The following is a 14,522-nucleotide window of genomic DNA, read 5'->3' as shown; positions in this document are numbered from 1 at the left end:
TATCTTTGAAATGTTGCTGATGGGTCCACAGGTGAGCACTGAGTGTCAATCGTTTGATTTGACAATGGAGAGTCATTCACTGCTATCCCGGAGTAGAGCAGTTGGGACAGATGGGTGGGGATGAGAGCTCATTTTAGGGGAGTCAAAATGTAAAGGATGGGTCAAAAGACATTTGTGAAGGTGTTCAACCTCATCAGCATTCCGAGAAACGCAGACTGTACAGCCACCAAGAGACATCATACCCACCCACAAGATTGGCTATATAAGACTGAAAATTCCACGTACTCCTGTGGAACAGTGGAAACGCTCATCAACTTTTTAGAAATGTAAACCGGCACGCCACTTGGAAATAGTACTTTTATTTTCTGGCTAAATTGAAGTCTCAAGTACCCTATAACTTAGCTATTGCACTCTTAGGCAAATACCTGAGAAACTTCTGCTTATTTGCCTCATGTTCCTGGACAATAAGGGTCACAGGAGCTCTCTTCATAGTATTCCAAAAGAAAAGCACCCTGTGTTCACAGATCCTACGACGGATGTTAAATTGTGACAGGTCCATGCAGAGAAACACAAGCGTAGTGCAACGAAAAGGAATGAGCTATAGTGACCCAAAAACTTGAATGCAATGTGGAACAAAAGAGGCTATACACAAACAGTGCATTCACGTGGATTCTCGTGAAGTTAAGAGGTAAAACGGGAAGCACCTCCAAAATGTCAAAATAAGATCCGCCCCCCCCCCCCCCCCAAATCCTCTCCACCACAAAAGTGGTTACAGCACTGGCAAGAATAGGCAAAATCAACTTCTGTAGAGGTACGGAAATTAACCAAAGTGACAGTGTCACCGCGGCATTCCCTGAGCAGCTCGAAGGAAGTTTAAAAAGGTGCTTAACACTCCCTCAAGGTTGATTTTCAGAGCCCTGTCGGGAAGAGACGCCAGCGTCAACCCGCCTGAACCAGATCGAGCCCCACTGCAAGGGCAGCGCCTGTGCAGGTGACCTGGAGTTGACCCGAAAATGCCCTCTGCCTTATTTTAATACTAGAATCCGTGCCCGAGGAGGAGCCTAGGCGTTATTAGCATAACATGCGACGCACGTGAGAGCATGTTTTCAGACTGCGCCTGCGCCTGCGCCTGCGCCAGCTAATACCGGTCTCTGCGTCTCCACTGTGACGAGAGAACTTCCCTTTTAAATATTCATTCCCCGTCCGAAATAAAAGGACACCTGCTTCCCTTTGTTCCGGGAGAGCCCTGACTTTGGAAATGATTCGGCATGGTCTCCTATTTGTTGCAAATATATTCCACTTTGTGTGACAACCATTTCTGGTGGAGAGTCTGATTTTAACTCACTGGAAGCGAACCCACTTTGGTTCGGCAACAACAGCCATCTGAAGTTTGTTCATTCAAAAACAAAAACAAAAACAATAAAACGGCTGAATCTTGGTAAGGGCAGCGAGCTACGTGAAGCTTTAATTGCCCTGTTCCCACACCCCTCTCCTCAGGTCCCCACTAGCCTTAAAAGACCGCATCATCTCAACTACAGTAGTGTGTGAAAACACGCAGCCTAGCACCCAGTGGAGCGGGCAGAACAGTCCGGAGCTCCCTCAGAAGCCCTATCCCCTTAGAATTGTCACTAATTTACACATCTGCCAGTTCCCTGGCAAATCCCACTCGTCGGACTTGTCCTGCTATAAAAACACTTAGAAGAAAACCTAAGGCAAAATTCTCACGGCACTGGATTTGGCAGAGATTTCTCGGATATGACACCAAAGGCAGAGGCGACAAAAGAAAAAAATAGACAAAATGGACTTCATGAAAATGTAAACATGTTGTGCATCAAAAAACACTATTAACAGAGTAAAAAGGCAACCCGCAGAATGGGAGAAAATATTTGTAAATGATATACCTGATCAGGGACTAGTATCCAGAATACATAGAGAACTCCTAACACTCAAGAACAAAAAACCAAACAACCTGGTTCCAAAAAGGGCAAAGGCCTCAAATAGACCTTTCTCCAAAGAAGACACTCAAATGGCCTATAAGCACATGAAAAGACGCTCAACGCCACTAATCGTTAGGGAAGTGCAGATCAAATCTACAACGAGGTACCACCTCACACCCATTGGGACGGCTACCATCAAAACACCAGACAACAACAAGTGTTGGAGAGAATGTGGAGAAAAGTAGAACCCTTGCCCACCGTTGGTGGGAAGGTACAATGGTACAGCCGCCGTGGAATACAGCATGGCGGTTCCTCGAGAAATCAAAAATAGAATTACCATTTGGTCCAGCAATCCCACTTCTGGGTATAGACCCCAAAGAACTGAAAGAGGGTCTTGAAGAGATATTTGTACATCCGCGTTCACAGCAGCAATGTTCACAATAGCTGAAACACGGAAGCAACCTAAGTGTCCATCCACAGACAAATGGATAAGCAAAATGCGGTTGGATACCCACAGTGGAATACCACTCTGCCTTGAAGAGGGAGGAACTTCTGCAATGTGCTACAACATGGATGAGCCTTGAAGCCATTATGCTACGTGAAATGAGCCAGCCACAAAACGACAAATACTGTATGGTCCCACTTGTACAAGGTACTCAGGGTGGTCAAAAGCACAGACACAGAAAACAGAATGGTGGTTGCTGGGGGCCGAGGGGAAGGAGGCAATGGGGAGTTATAGTTCAACGAGTATAGAGTTTCAGTTTTACCAGATGAAGAGAGTTCTGGAGATCGATAGTGGTGATGGTAGCACAACATTATGAATGTATTTAATACCACTGATTGGTACACTTAAAAATGGTTAAGATGGGGGGCCGGCCCCCCGGCCGAGTGGTTAAGTTCGCGCGCTCCGCTCTAGGTGGCCCAGTTGTTTCGTCGGTTCGAATCCTGGGCGCGGACACCGCACCGCTCATCGAGCCGTGCTCAGGCGGCTCCCACATGCCACAGCCGGAAGCACCCACAACTAAGAATATACAACTGTGTACAGGGGGGCTTTGGGGAGAAAAAGGAAAAAATAAAATCTTTTAAAAAAATGGTTAAGATGGTAAATTTTATGTTATGTGTGTTTCAACACAATAAGAAAAGAATCAGCAGGAAAAAATGAAATACTTCTCCACCCTAAGAGACACAGGAAGGCGAAAAGACAGCCCACAGAATGAGAGCAAATGTTTGCAAATCATATATCTGAGAGGGACTAGTACCCAGAAAATATAAGGAACTCTTACAACTCAACCAGAAAAAGACACCCAGTTTTAAGAGGGCAAAGGATGTGAACAGACGTTTCTCCAAAGAAGATATAAATGACCAAGACAAATATGAAAACATGTACTACGTCATCAACTATTAGGGAAGTGCAAATCGAAACTACAGTGAGACACCACTTCGCACCCACTAGGGTGGCTGTAATCAAACAGACAGACAACAACAAGCGTCAGTGATGATGTGGAGAGACTGGAATCCTCATCTGTTGCTGGCAGGCATGGAACACTGTGTAGCTGCTCTGGGAGACAGCTGGGCGGTTCCTCAGGCTGAACACACAGTTAGCATACGGCCAAGCAATTCCACTCCTAAGGATCCACCCAAGAGAGATGAAAACATATGTCCACACTCCACTGTCCACAGCAGTATGTTTGATAATAGCCCCAAAGTGGAAACAACCAACCTGTTCCTCCCCTGAGCAATCAAAAATTAAAATGTCGTATATCCTTACAAAAAGAATATCAGTGAGCCAAAAGGAAATGAAGTACTGATACATGCTACGACATGGCTAACCCTTAAAAACATCATGGTAGGTGAAATAAGCCAGTCACAGAGGACGACGACATGTAGGATTTCATTGCTATGAAATGTCCAGAACAGACACAATCATTGAGATAGAAAGTAGAGTCGCAGTGGCCAGGCCCTGCGGGGAGCGGAGAATGGGGAGTGACTGCTAATGGATCCAGGAGTTTTGTTTTGGGGTGAGGAAAACGTTCTGAAACTGACTGTGGGGATGGCTGCATAACTTTCTGAACATACTACGAACCACTGAACTGTACACTTTAAAGGGTGAATATTATGGTATGTGAATTCTATCTCAATAAAGGTGTTATTAAAAGACAAGTGATATGAAATCACGTGATTCTGGGATGTACATTTAGGAAACAAAACAATAAAGAAAAGTGAGAATGTAGTTACCAGAGAAGACAGGATCAGGATGATCTCTGAAGCACAAGGATTTCTGACCGGCAGTGGCACATGGGTGACTTCGATGGAGCTAAAACTGTTGATTACTTCATCAGGGTTGTACTTATGCAGCTGTTTCTCTCTCCCTCTCTCTTGCTCTCAGTGAAATATACATATCACAAAATTAACCATCTTAGCCATTTTCAAGTGTGCAGTTCAGTGGCATTCAGTACATTCACACAGGTGTGCAATCATCATCACCATCCATTTCCAGAACCTTTGCGTCACCCCAAACCGAAACTCTGTACCCACAAAACAACAAGCTCCCATTGTTCTTTTTCCCAGGCCCTGGTGACCTCTATTCCACTTTCTGTCTCTATGAACTTGACTATTCGAGGAACCTCATCTAAATGAAATCATAAAATATTTGTCCTTCTGTGTCTGGCTTAGCTGCTCTCTTGTTAATAATTTACTGAAAAATACATCCAGGTTTTAGGCACATTTTGTGATTGTACTATGATTCAAAATAAAAAATATCAGAAAAGAATCAAGTAGCGATGCAAATTAAAACAGAATATATATACACTCTTTCAAAGAGTTTCATTGTGAAACGGAGAGGAGAAATTGGACGGTGACTGGACAGTGATGTGGGCTGAGTGGGATGGTTTTACAATGGTGAGACATTACAGCGTATAACAAGATCCGATCCAATGGACAGACAGATGTTTAAGAAGTAAGAGAGAGAAGAGACAATTAGAAAAGCGAAGTCCATGGGAAATTGAAAGGGAAGGAGACGCCACGCACAAGTAGAAGGACTGGCCTTGACTTGGAGGAGCGTGGACAATTTATCCGCTATAGCAGGAGGAAAATTTAGATACAGGTGAACTCATTTGGTGTCTGCATGTGGTAGGACTCTTTTGGTGGCTTCTATCTTTCTCAGTGAAATGAGGCAAGAAGAAATTAGGAGAGTGAACTGACCAGCGAAATGTAGGAAGAGGTACATTTTGAGATCATGAACGTGCCACTAGTCAGCACAAGTTTTGCGGGTTTTCCTGAAGACACCTTCAGCCGTTCAGGGTGGGCATGAAGCAACCACAAACAAATAGCAGGCAACAGATGAGACATCAGAGCTCCCAGACCTGGGAGTCACTTATTCATTCAATAAATAATGCTTGTTCATCTACTCTTGGACAAGCATTCTTCTCGACCTGGGAGTATAAGGACGAACAAACAGAAGTGGTCACTGAACACACGGAGGTCATAGTCTAACACTTTCAGGATACCTAGTTTTCAACAGGCATGATGTTAGGATACCAGTATGACAGGCCCATCCCAAGGAAAGTGTGGGCCTGGAGATACCAACCAATGTGCCCATGATAATCACGCATAAGAGGAGGCTGCTCTGTTGGCATCTCCCATACACGCTTCCGCACAGCGCTGTAAACAGAACGCGAGAAACTGAATTTCGATGATGTTAAAAAGTAGGAGTATTGTCCCTTTCCCCGTGGGTCATCAGCCCACTCGGGTCTCTCCTGGGGCAAGGCGCAGCCACCCCACTTGCCTCATCTAACGGACTGGCCTGCGAGATGTGCATATCACTACAATCCCTCGCTGAGGGGTAAGACACCCTGAGTTGTGACGTCCATGTGTTACAGAGCAAGAGTTTTAGAAGAGGGGAGATGGGCAATGGAGTGTGCCCACCAAAGACCTCCAAGCCGCCTGGTCTGGAACATTTGGAGTTAGACGAGCAACGGACGACAGGAGGGGTGGGGGCGGGGTGTTCCGTGTGGCGCGGTTGAGGAAGGCATGCAGGTTTTGTTTCCTCTCTCAAGGTACAGTCTTGCATTTTAGAGTCTGTAGTCCTTCGTCACGATTACATCACTCCATGATGTCAAAAGGACCTTAGCCAAGCACCGCTGAAGTTGCTGCTGTGGCAGGAAGTCACAGAGAAAGGCCACTATCTGAAGGGTGACAGAGAGATCAGAAAGACTAGAAAGGACGCAGCCAGGGGCTGTAACCCTCAGAGGTAAGCAGCAGCCACCCTTTACGCAGCCAGCATAGATCCGGAGCTAATGTGTGTGACTGAGGGTCTGCGTGTCGGGGAGAGGCGCTGCTGAGGGACACAGGCCCTGCATCATCAACCAATCACTAGGGCCATGTCAGTGGCAGCCTCTGTGAGAGACTCTGCCTCCTTCTTGTCCTCTCTACAGAAAAACCAAGCGGTTATGTATGAAGCTAGCAGAGTGCTTCAGACTTGGGCTCCCCAGATGAAGGGTTTCAGGCTGGCGCTAGTGCCAGGACCTTCACGGGTCAGGCTGGGGATCATGCTGGTGTTGGCGCTGATTTTCCTACCAAGATTGTACTGTGACCTGGGAGCAGTATATTACTCTTCCTACGAAACAGTCATCCCCAAGAGTCTGACAGTCAACGGAAGGGAAGACCCAGTGGAAAAGGCATCCTATATGCTGCTGATGCAGGGCCAGAAGCAGCTGCTTCACCTGAAGGTGAAGAGAGACTATTTTGTGGATAACTTTCCAATCTTCAGCTACCACAATGGCATCCTGGGACAAGAGATGCCCGTCCTCGCGCATGACTGTCACTATGAAGGCTACATAGAAGGCGTCCCAGGTTCTTTTGTTTCTGTCAACACCTGTTCAGGCCTCAGGGGCGTCCTGATTAAGGAGGGAAAATCCTACGGCATTGAGCCCGTGGGCGCTTCAAAAAAGTTTGAACATGTGTTGTACACCATGGCGCGTGAAGCTCGAATCTCCTGTAGCGTCACTTCCAAAGACAGCCAAGTGGTGTCCACCAGCCAGCAACGAGGGAGCAGGAAGCCTCGCAGTGCACAGGCGCTGTCCTACTTGTGGTCACACACCAAGTACGTGGAGATGTTTGTCGTGGTCAGCAACCAGCGGTTCCAAATGTGGGGCAGTAACATCAATGAGACAGTCCAGAGAGTAATGGACGTCATTGCCCTGGCCAACGCCTTCACTAGGGGAATAAACACGGAGGTGGTGCTGGCTGGAATGGAGATTTGGACCGAGGGGGACCTCATAGAGGTCCCAGCGGACTTGCAAGTTACCCTCAGGAATTTCAATAGCTGGAGACAAGACAAGCTCTTCCATCGTGTGAAGCATGATGTGGCCCACATGATTCTTGGACATCGCCCTCAAGAGGACACGGGACAGGCATTTCTCAACGGTGCCTGTTCCACTGGCTTTGCAGCAGCTGTTGAATCCTTCCATCATGAAGATGCCCTCCTGTTTGCAGCGCTCATGGTCCATGAGCTTGGGCACAACCTGGGTATTCAGCACGACCACTCGGCCTGCGTTTGTAAAGATACACACTTTTGCCTCATGCATGAAAACATCACTAAAGAAAGTGGCTTCAGCAACTGCAGCTCTGACGACTTCTACCAGTTCCTCCTTGACCACAAAGGGGCCTGCCTATTCAACAAGCCTCAGCACAAAGGCCGCGTGCGTAGGGATGCTGAGTGTGGTAATGGTGTGGTGGAGGAGGATGAGCAGTGTGACTGTGGTTCTGCCTGTGACAATCACCCCTGCTGTAACCCAGCATGTAAGCTGAAGGATAATGCTCAGTGTAGTCCTGGACCCTGCTGTAATAGTTCGTGTCTATTTGCAGAAAGCGGATCCACATGCCGCAGTGCCTTTGACGATTGTGACCTCCCAGAGTATTGTGATGGTAACTCTGCAGAATGCCCCACAGACAGCTACAAACAAGATGGTACAAAATGTTACGGTAGTCACTATTGTGTTCAGGGTCAGTGCCGGACACCTGATGAACAATGTGCTCGTGTTTTTGGTCATCCTTCAAAGTCTGCCCCCTCAGACTGTTACAATTTATTCAATCGCAAAGGGACCCGGTTTGGAAATTGTGGCCCTCCCACTTTAAATAACCCAGAATATGTTAAGTGTGCAGATGATAATTTATACTGTGGGAAAATTATTTGTACAAATATTAGACAGTTACCACCAATCAAACCTCTACATACACTGATACAGGTCCCTTTTGAAGATGACTTTTGCTGGAGCATGGATGCAACTAATGGTACTGCTGATATCCCTGATGATGGAGATGTGTTCGCTGGCACTTTGTGTAGTTCAGGAAAAGTGTGCATGGGTCACTCCTGTTCTCCTGACACTGTGCTCAACTATGACTGCAATCCAGAGGAAATGTGTGCTGGGAAAGGAATTTGCAACAATTTAAAGCACTGCCATTGTAATTTTGGCTATGCCCCTCCTAACTGCACAACTCCAGGAAATGGGGGTAGTTTGGACAGTGGTCCTCCTGGTTTGCCAAGTGCAGAAGAGCCTCAAAGTCAAAGTACTACCAGCCCTCCCAAAGGGGCAGGATTATTGTTAGACATGATGGTTTTAATATTCCTTATACTTTTACTCATATTATTATTGATGTTGATTATTTGTGGCATCTACTGTTGCTTAGGTGCAAAAGAAGAAGAAAAGCCTGCAGAAGAGGCTGCAGAAAAACCCCCAGAAGAGGCTGCAGAAAAACCCCCAGAAGCGGAGCCCAAAGAGGCTGGCTCAGAAGCTCCCTCAGAGGAGGAAGAGGAAGAAGAGGAGGAGGAGGAAGAGGAAGAGGAAGAAGAGGAAGAAGAATCAGAGCCATAAGACAAGTAGTGGAGGAAGAAGCCAAATACATGAAAGACCTCCATCCCTCAGGGAATGAGAGGCTCACTGAAGCAAAGGCGAAGTGGGAAACGACAGCTCCAATGGCTCTGACTAGGATTATACAGTCTGTAAAAATATACTAATGTGGGAGGAGGGATTCTCCCATTTTTATTATTCATTTTAGTAATTAAAGTTTCATTTATTTAACATGTTAAATATTTTACTACTTTTTACTTTTTCACATTTAATTTGAACTCTTTACATGCGTCTTCTGACATCAATGTCCTTGTCTTGGGCCAATCTTTCCTGTCACCAGAAACTTTTTCAGGACATGACATCATTCATCTGGCTTGTTTTACATACACTACTATATATACCTGCATTTATTACTATCACTTGGATTTTCATTTCAAGTAACAACTATCTATTATGTGAGGACAGTTGTTGATGTGATTGTTCTAATCTCCCCTATAAATGTGCATTCATAAAATGAGGAGTTTTTAAATACAAAAATAAATAGAACCCTATTCAGATTAGACACCTCTTCAGATTCCATGTGGTGTAGTTATTGAGTCAATTTTCTTCTGGGACTCTGTCTGAGGGACTATATCTAATAAGGCAGAAGTCCCTGATCACCCCAGGATCAAGAAGTCAGTGCTGAAGTTATCCACCTTTTCAAATCTGGCAGATGTTTAACATGATGTATGTATATTAAATTTGTTACTTCCCAGTATTTCCAGGTCCTTCCTATAGCCATACTCCCTTTTTACCCAAGATTTCTTCCTCGAGAGCAGCTTTCATAGCCTTTCCTTTTTATTAATCTTCCTGGGATGAACTTCAGACCTTCAGATGTCTCATGTCTGATGAACGTCACCTAGAGTTAGGAAACTGTATTTATACTAATTTTATAACAGTACAGAGCCCCCTACCACAGTGCTGAGCACATGTATGAAACTAAAATTTTGTCTTTTCTATTTTTCTTTTTAACTTATTGAATGAAATTAATAACTTGTTGACTGACATCAGAAGGAACCCCTCCAATTACAGGTAACAGGGCTTTGGAGGTGGTAGATACTTCTCTGTGAAGAGAGCACAAAGCAAATATAACAATTAACATTATTCATTCTGTGCCACAAACTGTATTAAACACATTACATTCGCTGTCTTAATTTAATCCTTCCAACCACTCTATGGAACTTTCATCTTGTTCACGAAGAATCACACCAAAGAGAATTTGCTCTAGAGCTAGTAAATGATGGAAGCTGCATGTCTTCCCCAGGTATGACTCAATCTACATTCTCAACTACCTCATGAGGCTTTTCCTTCAGAAAAAGTGACGGGGAAGGCCCTGTCCTTAACTGACCTCAATTATGAATCCCCAAATTATGTAGTCATTCTTGATGAAAATGTCTTTTCTCCTGTTACATCCTGACATCATGGAGAGGCATGTTGCCAACCGATTCAGTGCCGTGAGCCTCTTACATTGTAGATGCTTAATAAATGTTTACCAAGTATATGATTTAAGCAGAGCTAGCCTTAAAATATAGGGCCAGATTCATTCCCTGGGCAGGATGCCTCTTGCTACTCCCTAGCACAACAAAATCTTGCTCAAATGCAATATTGCTAAATATTTATAAACAGCCAAGTAAGTCATAAAAAGTTTATAAAACCCCAAACTCCAACAAAAGAAGGTTGAACTCAATTAAAAGAGACTATGGTAGGAAGGGGCCAGTTTTAATGTGAGCGGGAACGAGCAGGTAGATGTAACTCAGGGTGTGAAATCTCCACGTCCAAGAGTCAGCGTTTCCTGTAAAGCATGGGTGATGATAGTTCATTCTGCACTATGTGTGAATGTCTTTAGGAAGTATACCTTTTCACCTGATTCCTCTCCCCATTATATTTGGGGCATTTCTGAGGAATGCTTACATGTTCTAATAACCTGTATTGGTAGATACTTGTGACCCAGCCAGCTGCTCCCCCGAAATTCTTTAAAAAAATTTTTTTTTAAATTGCGGTAACATTGGTTTACAACATTATATAACTTTCAGGTGTACCTGGTCATATATTTTGAATTCTGTGTAGATTACACTGTGTTCACCACCCAAAGACTAATTACAATCCATCATCACACACGTGTGCCTAATCACCTCTTCTGCCCACCTCCCTACCCACTTCCCCTCTGGTAACCATCAGTCCAATCTCTGTTGCTATCTGTTTGTTTGTCGTTGTTTTTATCTTCTACTTATGAGACCATACGGTATTTGACTTTCTCCCTCTGACTTATTTCACTTGGCATAATACCCTCAAGGTCCATCCATGTTGTCACAAATGGCCAGATTTCATCATTTCTTACGGCTGGGTAGTATTCCATTGTGTTTATATACCACATCTTTATCCATTCGTCCCTTGATGGGCACCTAGGTTGCTTCCAAGTCTTGGCTATTGTGAATAATGGTATGATGAATGGAGGGGTGCATGTATCTTTTATGCATTCGTGTCTTCATGTTCTTTGGATAAATATCCAGCAGTGGAAGAGCTGGACCTTATGGTAGATCTATTCTTAATCTTCTGAGGAATCTCCATTCTGTTTTCCATAGGGGCTGCACCAGTTTGCACTCCAATCAGCAGTGTATGAGGGTTCCCTTCTCTCCACATCCTCTCCAACACTTATGGTTTCCTGTCTTGTTAATCATAGCCATTCTGACGGGAGTGAGGTGATATTTCATTGTAGTTTTGATTTGCATTTCCCTGATAGTTAATGATGTTGAACATTTTCTCATGTGCCTGTTGGCTGTCTGTATATCTTCTTTGGAGAAATGTATGTTCAGATCTTTTGCTCATTTTTTAATTGGGTTGTTACTTTTTTGTTGTTGAGATGTATGAGTTCTTTGTATATTTTGGATATTAACCCCTTATCAGATATATGGTTTAGAAATACCTTCTCCCAATTGTTGTTTTTTTGTTTTGCTGGTGGTTTCCTTTGCTGTGCAGAAGGTTTTTAGTTTGAAAGAGTCCCATTTGTTTATTTTCTCTATTGTTTCCTTTGCTCGATCAGACATGGTACTTGAAAATATGCTGTTAAGACTGATGTAGAAGAGAATACGGCCTATGTTTTCTTCTAGAAGTTTCATGGTTTCAGATCTTATATTCAAGTCTTTAATCCATTTTGAATTGATTTTTGTGTATGGCGTAAGATAATGGTCTACTTTAATTCTTTTGCATGTGGCTGTCCAGTTTTCCCAACACCATTTATTGAAGAGACTTTCCTTTCTCCATTGTATGTTCTTGGCTCACTTGTCGAATATTAGCTGTCCATAGATGTTTGGGTTTATTTCTGGGCTCTCTATTCTGTTCCACTGATCTGTGTCTCTGTTTTTGTCCAGTACCATGCTGTTTTGGTTACTGTAGCTCTGTAGCCTATTTTGAAATTAGGGAGTGTGATACCTCCAGCTTTGTTCTTTTTTCTCAGGATTCCTTTGGCTATTCCGGGTCTTTGTTGTTCCATATCAATTTTAGGAATCTTTATCCATTTCCATGAAAACTGTTGTTGGAACTTTGATAAGGATTGCATTGAATCTGTAGATTGCTTTAGGAAGTATTTTAAGTATGTTAATTCTTCCAATCCAAGAGCATGGAATATCTTTCCATTTCTTTGTGTCTTCTTCAACTTCTTTCAACAATGTTTTATAGTTTTTAGTGTACAGATCTTTCACTTCTTTGATTAAGTTTACTCCTAGGTATTTTATTCTTTTTGTTGCAACTGTAAATGGGATTGTATTTTTAATTTCTCTTTCTGCTACTTTGCTGTTAGTGTATGGAAACACAACTTATTTTTCTATGTTGAGTTTGTATCCTGCAACTTTACTGTATTCTTTTATTATTTCTAAAAGTTTTTTAGTGGATTCTTTAGGGTTTTCCATATATAAAATCATGTCATCTGCAAATAGTCACAGTTTCACTCCTTCCTTACCAATCTGGATCCTTTTTGGTTTTCTTTCTTTTTTTTTTGAGGAAGATTAGCCCTGAGCTAACTACTGCCAATCCACCCCTTTTTGCTGAGGAAGACTGGCCCTGAGCTAACATCTATGCCCATTTTCCTCTACTTGATATGTGGGATGCCTACCACAGCATGGCTTTTTGCAAAGCGGTGCCATGTTTGCACCGGGATCTGAACCGGTGAACCCCAGGCTGCTGAGAAGCGGAACGTGCAAACTTCACCGCTGCGCTACCAGGCCGGCCCCTTTATTTCTTTTTCTTGCCTAATTGCCCTGGCTAAGACTTCCAATATTATCTCATATAAGAGTGGTGAAAGTGGGCATCCTTGTCTGGTTCCTTTTCTTAGAGGGATAGCTTTCAATTTTCCTGAATTGAGAATGATATTAGCTGTGGGTTTGTCATGCATGGGCTTTATTATGTTGAGGTACCTTCATTTTATACCCATTTTTTTATCACGAAGGGATGCTATATCTTGTCAAATGATTTCTCTGCACCTATTGAGATGATTGTGTAGTTTCTATTCTTCATTTTGTTAATGTGGTGTATCACGCTGATAGATTTGCAGATGTTGAACCATCCCTGCATCCTTGGAATAAATCTCACTTGATCATGGTGTACAATCTTTTTAATGTATTATTGTATTTGATTTGCTAGTATTTTGTTGAGGATTTTTGCATCAATTGTTATCAGTGATTTTGGCCTGTAATTTTCTTTTTTGTGTTGTCCTTGTCTGGTTTTGGTATCAGGGTAATGTTGGCTTCGTAGAATGAGTTAGGAAGCTTCCCTTCCTCTTCAGTTTTTTGGAGGAGTTTGAGAAGGATAGGTATTAAGTCTTTGAATGTTTGGTAAAATTCACCAAGGAAGCTGTCTGGTCCTGGACTTTTATTTTTTGGGAGGTTTTTGATTACTGTTTTGATCTCCTTACTGGTGATTAGTCTATTCAAATTCTCTATTTCTTCTTGGGTCAGTTTTGAAAGGTTGTATGATTCTAAGAACTTACCCATTTCTTCTAGATTATCCAATTTGTTGCCATATAGCTTTTTGTAGTATTCCTTTATAATCTTTTGTATTTCTGAGGTGTCCGTTGTAATTTCTCCCCTTTCATTGCTGATTTTATTTATTTGAGCCTCAGTCTCTCTTTCATTCTTGGGAAGTCTAGCTAAAGGCTCGCCAATTTTGTTTATCTTTTCAAAGAAAGAGCTCTTGGTTTCATTGATTTTTTCTATATTTTTTTAAGTTTCTATTTCATTTACTTCTGCTCTGATTTTTATTATTTCCTTCCTTCTACTGATTTTGGCCTTTGTTTGTTCTTCTTTTTCCACTGTTTTATGTGCACTGGTAGATTGCTTATTTGAGATTTTTCTTTTTTGTTGAGCTAGGCCTGTATTGCTATAAACTTCCCTCTTAGAACCACTTTGCTGTATCCCATGGATTTTGTCATGTTTTATTTTCATTTTCATTTGTCTCCAGGTATTTTTTTGTTTCTCCATTGACCCAATCATTGTTCAGTAGCATTTTGTTTAATCTGCACATATTTGTGGCTTTTCTGATTTTCTTCCTGTAGTTACCTTCTAGTTTCATACCTTTGTGGTCAGAAAAGACGCTTGGTATTATTTCAGTCTTCTTAAATTTATTGAGACTTATTTTGTGGCCTAATATGTGATCAACGTTGGAGAATGTTCCAAGTGCATTTGAAAAGAATGTGTATTCTGTGGAT

General features: G+C 42.9%; 2 protein-coding genes across 13 annotated transcripts in view; one reads left to right on the top strand and one right to left on the bottom strand.

Moving 5' to 3' along the window:
• The window catches only part of TMEM116 (transmembrane protein 116), a 103,559-nt gene that overhangs the window by 6,001 nt on the left and 83,036 nt on the right, over window positions 1–14,522 (bottom strand). Inside the window, exon 12 of one of the 12 annotated variants that reach the window (XM_070628883.1) lies at window positions 9,737–9,888. The exons of the other annotated variants lie outside the window; for them this stretch is intronic. Coding sequence (XP_070484984.1) covers window positions 9,851–9,888 — 38 coding nt within the window. The 3' untranslated portion in view covers window positions 9,737–9,850. Of the gene's footprint in view, window positions 1–9,736; window positions 9,889–14,522 lie in introns of those variants that run through there. 12 annotated transcript variants of the gene reach the window in all.
• Window positions 5,908–9,351, top strand: LOC139084729 (disintegrin and metalloproteinase domain-containing protein 1a-like). Its single transcript, XM_070628868.1, has one exon. It carries the CDS (start codon window positions 6,317–6,319, stop codon window positions 8,807–8,809), a length of 2,493 nt encoding a protein of 830 aa, XP_070484969.1. The 5' UTR covers window positions 5,908–6,316; the 3' UTR covers window positions 8,810–9,351.

This window comes from Equus przewalskii, chromosome 7 (genome assembly GCF_037783145.1).
Source record: "Equus przewalskii isolate Varuska chromosome 7, EquPr2, whole genome shotgun sequence".
Classification (NCBI taxonomy): domain Eukaryota; kingdom Metazoa; phylum Chordata; class Mammalia; order Perissodactyla; family Equidae; genus Equus; species Equus przewalskii.
The sequence above is the reverse complement of the archived record's forward strand: the minus strand, read 5'-3'. Positions and strand labels throughout refer to the sequence as shown.

Coding starts and splice junctions, on each gene's coding strand:
- LOC139084729 (XM_070628868.1), top strand. CDS start 6,317: ATGTCAGTGGCAGCCTCTGTGAGAGACTCTGCCTCCTTCTTGTCCTCT.